At 33.2% G+C, this 6,965-nt stretch overlaps 2 protein-coding genes across 2 annotated transcripts in view; both read left to right on the top strand.

The window, feature by feature from the left end:
• LOAG_18662 (hypothetical protein) overlaps window positions 1–1,352 on the top strand; it is a gene marked incomplete at its 3' end in the record, with an annotated part of 3,544 nt that extends 2,192 nt beyond the window's left edge. Inside the window, exons 5-8 of the mRNA XM_020451327.1 lie at window positions 103–228; window positions 397–482; window positions 691–858; window positions 1,137–1,352. Of these exons, the coding sequence (XP_020304897.1) occupies window positions 103–228; window positions 397–482; window positions 691–858; window positions 1,137–1,352 (596 nt within the window). The remainder of the gene's footprint in view (window positions 1–102; window positions 229–396; window positions 483–690; window positions 859–1,136) is intronic.
• A 347-nt stretch (window positions 1,353–1,699) lies between these two features.
• On the top strand, window positions 1,700–6,281 carry LOAG_11299 (hypothetical protein; the record flags this gene model as incomplete). Its single annotated transcript, XM_003146821.1, has 13 exons — window positions 1,700–1,835; window positions 1,966–2,064; window positions 2,295–2,389; window positions 2,533–2,636; window positions 2,850–2,941; window positions 3,110–3,211; window positions 3,510–3,651; window positions 3,903–3,996; window positions 4,108–4,350; window positions 4,524–4,722; window positions 5,429–5,526; window positions 5,729–5,908; window positions 6,114–6,281. The coding sequence occupies 13 exons, from the start codon at window positions 1,700–1,702 to the stop codon at window positions 6,279–6,281; spliced, it is 1,752 nt and encodes a 583-aa protein (XP_003146869.1).
• Window positions 6,282–6,965: the final 684 nt, after the last annotated feature.

Below are 6,965 nucleotides of genomic sequence, written 5' to 3'. Positions count from 1 at the left end.
AATAAGTCCTTTTTCTGATGGACAAGGTGGAATATTTTACAGTCTTTTATAATTCTTTTTTCTCTGAACATAAAAGTTGAGAATTGTGATCTTTTTTTTCAGAACTTTCAACAAACACGCACTTTGTTTCCTACTTTATATCGTCCATATCCGGAGAACGAGATCCTCGATGTCTCATTCTTGTTTTCGTCTCTTTTGTACTCTCTGCGAATATTTCAGCACTGGTGAGTGAGTTCTGATGAGTAATTTGTTTTCGGAAATCGATATTAAATTAATCGAGCAAGGTCGATGCTATCAGTTTAAATGATACGCATACTGAGCGATTAGGAGGGAAAATTATGTTAACCTTATCAGATGCTTTTTTTTTTTACTCTTGTTCTACATTTACACTTTCAGGAAATTTTCCAAGAAATTTGTTTGATGTTCATGCAAGTGATTTGTTTGACGTTGTTGCTTGTTATTATCCTATTGAATTTAACCACGTCAGTAAAACTTTTGCTTCTCAAGAAAACTATTAGATTTCTGTGTTTCAATTTTATTTTAGTTGAATATAATGTTCCACACGTTAGGCTGATCATTATCGAACTGCCCTCAAATTCTAGCTCTATGTTGACCGCATTTTATAACTACAACACCATATTATAGCTTTATTTTCTCGCACAACTGATTTATTGAAGTTTTATGTTTTAGAACTCAAAGGAAAGAACAGAAATTACCAAAGAACTATTGGTTAGTGGTTGTGAAAGTTGTCTGCTTATCGATGAAGAGTTTGCACCATTCGTCTTCGAGTTGATTGTTGAAAAACTTACAGACGTTGAATATTCGATGGATACAAAATTGGAAGTTTGCTCATTTCTGGTATGATATTATTTTCACATTTAATACTTTGATTAATTTCTACAGTTTTTGTGATCTAAATCGTACAGCATCTTTTTTCTAAGTCACATGCAGTATCTTTTTTATATTAGAGAAATATTAATTTGTTCTCTCTTTTTTTTATGACCTAACTTTTCATTCGTTTTTTCAGTTGTTTTCTGTTTTTTTTCTGTCGTTTTTTCTGTTACTGTATTGCATTACATAAGAGCTTGTACTGTCTTAATTTGGAACGTTGCATTCCATTAATCTTAGTTTTGAAGGCCAAGGCATGTACAGTCTTTTCGTGCTATCAATTGCTTAATCACATTGATCAGTTGTGCGCAGGCATAAGATCGGTTTTATTCAATTTGCCGAAAAGTACACATGATGATTACATACCAGAACCAATCAGTGCTGCTATTTCTTCAATGTTGAAAGCTCTCGACGAAAGCAATATTAAGGTACCAATTTTACGACTATGTTTCTCGGAAGATTAGATATTCTTAATAAATTTCAACTGTTCTTTAGCAGCAAAAATATTGAAGTGTGCATATTTCTAGGATAAAAGGGAGCGGATTGAATACGTGTGCCAAGAATTTATTGAGAGTAAGATTTTCAAAATTCCTGGCAATTATAGCTTTGTCAATTCTATGGAATGTTAATTGTGATAAAATTTAGATATTACTTGAAAGTATCAGCGATCAGTGGTAAATTATTTTTTATAACGTTTTATTCCTGTTCAAGTCAGCTATTAATAACACAAAGTACTGCAGCAAACAGTTCGTTTAGCAGTAAATTAGCTGTTGTTCTTTTACTGATGCATTCGTTATTTGCAGAGGGCGAAATGTTTGTGCTGCAAACCGAATTAGGTCTAACGGGCCGAATTTTAGCATTTTTTGAGATTTTGCTCAGATCTAGCGAATCATCTTTCAAAATCGTTTTTACAAACGTCTTCTCATGGCTCTTATCACTCTGCAAAGGTCATAATTCCTTCTTTTTAATATTTTTGCCGTTTTTCAGCCACTTCGAACATCGTGACTTTGTATTACTTTTACTTTTTATAGTTTTTTTGTTTTTCAAAAATCATTTCATAAATTTTACTTATTTCAGGTGATACGGCCAGTTCTGCTGCTAACAAATCTGAAATTGTTAACAGCAGTTTGAGGTTACTGTGTCACTGGATTGATATAGCTGATGATTTTAAGCAGAGTATGTTTTTAAAAATATAAAGGTGATTTTAATCAAGCATGGAAGGTGTAACCGGCCATAACAGTATTCGAACACTGGACAAAAAATGCATGATTTTTTGCTATTGGCTTGATCACTTTTAAACTTTGTCCTAATTTAAAAGCCTAGTTTTTTCACGGTCATATTTATTCAAACACCTTATAACTTTGTTCAAATATATTATATCTTCAAAGTGAAAGTGTTTATTGCAGCTACACTCTTGCAGAAGTGCCATATTTCACTGATTGAAATGCTTGATAAATATGATCGAGAGGTTGCTCAGCTTACACGCTACAAATTGCTGGAGGTATTTGTTTATCTAACTTGTTGTTATTACTACTATAGTAGTTTCATGAGAAATGTTTTCTGTATCCCTTGACGGCTGTCATTTAATTGCATAAGGAAGAATGAAATAGTTAAATTGAGCTCCAGAAATTCTACTTGTTGCAGGTTTGCAATAACTTGCGTGTATGCACAAATGGATTATTAGAGAAATGCAAAGTTTTCTTGCGGAAAAGCTTCGATTTTGTTTGCAATAAGAATAAAGAATTGAGGTAATGTATTATTCCTACCTTGTTATGTAAAATTGCTTGTATATGACATTCCAAAAAAAAAAAAAAGAATAACAGAATTTGAACGGCATGATATGCTATGCTTGTTATTTAATTATTTTGAGAAAAAAGAAATTGTTGAAATCAAAGTTATTTCGTTCCAAGCAGACTTTCAAAGCTTTAACTTCATTAGAATTAAGTTGTTTATTTTTGCAGGAACAACTGTCTGATGTTTGTTCATGCCTTCGCCGTAGCTAACTGGACTATCGTAAAAGACTTGTTTGTAGACGAAATCGATAAGAAGAAAGGTTGCATCATTTGAGGATTTTTAACTTTTTCCGTTCTTGTTTTTCATCAAATACCTGTTATCATTTCTTAAAAATTTTTTGTACATTGATTTCGGATTTGCTATTACCAGTAGATTTCCATGGTTTCAAATCGTGAAGCAAGAACTCGAAATTCTTTCAATTTTCTAGAAATATTTCATCTAACGCCACTGCTTTGGTCTATTATTCATGACATAGATAGTCTGAATTTTGCTTTGTCGTATCTTGGAGCATTATTTCCATCAACATCAGGTATAATATTATTAAAGTCTTTTTTTAGGAATACTTCTTTCACTCTTCTTTTTTCTTTTTTTTTAATTTCAATACTCTTAATGTACCGGCGAGCGTATTCTGGTTTCTTTCAGCTTGTTATTCCAAAATTCATTATGGTTTCTACTTATCGTTTGATTTGTAAATTCCTGACCATTCTGTTTTCGGTTTATCCATTTAGCGGTGCATTTGGCTTGTCCTTTTTGTATGTTTTATAGTTTCAGCTTGCTCAGATGACTTTCAAGAAATTTTTCTCGAAGTGTTCAAAAAAACAAATCAGGAAGTATCGCATTACAACAATCATTGTTGAAGCAGACTTTGGACTGCTTCTTTGTAAGACTTGAACTCAATGTGGAATCAGCGAAGGATTTAGAAGTGCAGTCGAAATTATTGCAGCGAATTGGACTAATGATTGATGATCGGTAACGTTTTTAATCCTTGTACTTTGCTCGTATTTAGGATCAACTCATTTAACATTATCGACAGGATGGCAGGAATTTCATGCTGAAACAATTGTGAGTTTTTGGGAGGTGGGTGTTGAAACATATCCGGTATGCAGTCATTTCAGCAACGTGGATGACATTGTTCGAGTTTGTTATCAGGCTGAATATACAATTATGGATTTCTGAGCGTCTTTTTTTACATTTCAAAAAAGAATGTTTTTCACTTTCAGGACTCATCTCGAAGGCCTTCACCTGATCCGGCAAAAGCTGGAAAACTGTTCGAGTTTATTACCAGGATTATATCTTTACATTATCCAATCACCGGTGAGAATTGCTCTTGATCTTGATATTTCCTGTGAAACATAAGTGAAATAAAAAGGATCTGCGTCATTTAAAGTAAATATTTATAAACCTAACAAGATTTCCTGATTTCAGTACAGCGATGAACTTCTGAAGGTGTTGGCACACTTGGCCTCTGTAGATCATAATCTGGTCTGGTGTAAATCATTAGTGATGGCTGCAATAGTTAACAAATCACCAAATTATATAGAAACGCTCAATCACATGGAAGAAATACGAGAAAGTTTGGAATTTCTGGACAGTTTCAAATGTAAGGCTCGATTGTGTGCTGCGCTTCTTCTAATTGATCGTCCTGAAGGATCTGCTTACTTTACCGCAGTAATAATTATTCATCAACAATTATTACCTTTGTCAGTAACAACTAAGTATTGAACTTATGACTAGTGAAGTTTGGGTTTCGTGAAGTCTTGAGTGATTATAAAGAACATGTGAAAGCAAAATGAATCAAGAATGGACTTCTATACGGCACAAGCGGAAATTTAATATTGCAGCTTCTTCATGATCTTGTTGAGCACATCGATTCTGAAAATATCACTGTATTAACAAACACGTTGGTGGATATGCTAACCTTCAATACTTGTTATTCCGATCCGGTAAAATGCAAATATCAAACAACGTTCCTATGGCAGCAAAGAATATTTTGTCAGTTGGTTCCTATCTATGTCCAGTATTTCAATGATTTAAGCAAAGGTAATATATATTCTGAATTTTTTTGATGGTCATACACCAGTCTGTTAGCCATAATTTGGAATATCGGCTATGTTTTCTCCTTGTTTAATTTTCTTAGAGATTGCGTGACTCTAAATATGATATTAGTATTCCATCGGTTGTCTTAAATTACTTCATCCTCTATGAAACTTCTGAAACACAGCTAGCTTCTTTATGAAGAAAGTGTTAGCCGTTGCCACATAACACTTTGATAAAGTGCCTTTTATAGCAGTTGTGATTAGTGATGGAAACATTCATGAGCTTATATCCCCATTATTTAAGATATCTTCGAAAATTTTGCTACTTTATTAATAGCTTTTAGAATTAAACGCATAGCAGAAAAGTAGGGAAAATTCAGGAAACTTATGGTTTAGCATTTGGAACTCTGGTCGGATCTAAGTAATGAGAAAGCAATAAAATTGGATGAAGGGTTCAGTGATTTCAATAAATAATCAGTGGAATCTATGTTTGTATTGATTCCTGTAATCAGAGATGTGTCTTTTTTACTAAAAAGACTTTAATATCAGTATATCAGTAGTTGTGTTCTTGAAATTATTTCTTTGTCCTGTCATGAAATTAAGTGATAATTTTATCGGCTTATGTTAAAGAAACATCTCTAAGAGCACAGTTGTCAATTAATTCATTTTTAACCAGTAATCGAATTTTGAAAATATTTTGGAAATTTCAGAATCCCAAAACAAACAGATTGTTTTGTTTCCTTTATTATCACCGCTCTTTGCGCTTGCCGCATCATCAACAGCCGTCATGAATGATAAATATGTGGAGGTAAAAGTTTGGATATGTTTCCCACCCGTTTATTGATTATAGTTTTTTCAAATCTTGATTTTTCTTCAAATCTTGATTTTCTCAAATTTGGTCAACTTTCCGAACAATATTGAAAATATGGTTAGCTAATATTCAGATATACCAACAGAGGGTATTTAAATTGTTAATAATGGAGAGATTTTAAAGGTTGTTCCATTTTCAGTTGTTGCCCATACTTTGTGCTGCTTTGGATACATTAGAATTGGATTTATGTTCGGAAGGACAGATATTTTCCGGTTTGGCAGCACTGCTGAAGAATGCAACAGCTGAACAGCTGGGCCATAGTTTCTTGCTAAAAGTGTTGCCACGGCTGCAACACTCTCTTGACAATAGCGAAGATATGGTTTGTTTTCTTTTATTAAATTTAATAAATTTTTTTGATTTCTACGATTTTTGGAATTTCCGAAAAACTTTCGAAATCTCTAAACACTTTTCCTAATGATGACATAGCAAGGAACTCCACAAATCTTTGAAGATTACGCAGGTATAGGTTTGAGATATTGGCGTAAATTTCAATAAATTCAAGTCGACTTTTCGTTTATTTTCAGATGGTCCACTTAGCAGTGCTGGAATGTTTACAGTTGATAACGGAGCGATGGTCCTCTACAGCATTACTTCCCTTCTACGACCCTATTGTTCGTAGTTTAATTAAAATTTCTGGATCTCAGAAGCGGATTGTTCGAACAGCAGTTGCAAATGTCAGGAATTTATGGTAACATTTTGACATTTTTTTAGTCGTGTGCAGTGACCTTTCGATAACTAAGCGATTCCTAACGTTATATGTCAGCCTTACTTGAAATAAAATTAGAATACGAAGGTGGCTATTACATATTTGCTAGCAGCTAAAATATGAATGACCCAGAATGGATAAGACAGTAATGAAAAATGAGGCGAGCATTCTTTATGAGACCGGCATTCTGGATTGATGAGTTTAAAATCCGTTTAAATTTTTGGAATTAGAGTCGTTTGATAGGCATGTTTTGAGCCATTGCATTACTACTGAATCTAGTAGTATGTAGCATTCAAATTCACAGTTTTGGAAGTAAATTCAAAAATGTATTAGATAAAGCTGTTGCTGTTGATTTGTTGAGGATCTAGTTCAGTATTTTTATGTGTAAAATTTTTGCTTTTGGGTCTCAGTTTATCCACTGCCATATCTACTAAGAAAATCAGTTCGGTAACTTATCAATTCTAACATATTTAGTGGACTGGTGTGGTCCAAATTTTTCGACAAATTTTAGAAATCTAAAAAATTAGATTGATGGGCTATTGATAACTTCCAGTACTGGTAGCGCTGTCTATCATGATAAAGGTGTGGATCCATCTGTTCATCAAGCCATTTAGGTCATGATTTTAGATTTTTGAATTCTTTAATTTTTTTTACTAGGGTAATTGTTACC

The sequence above is a fragment of the Loa loa genome (assembly GCF_000183805.2).
Source record: "Loa loa unplaced genomic scaffold supercont3.431, whole genome shotgun sequence".
In the NCBI taxonomy this organism is placed as follows: Eukaryota; Metazoa; Nematoda; class Chromadorea; order Rhabditida; family Onchocercidae; genus Loa; species Loa loa.
Note: the sequence above shows the minus strand (reverse complement) of the source record. Positions and strands in the feature narration are given on the sequence as shown.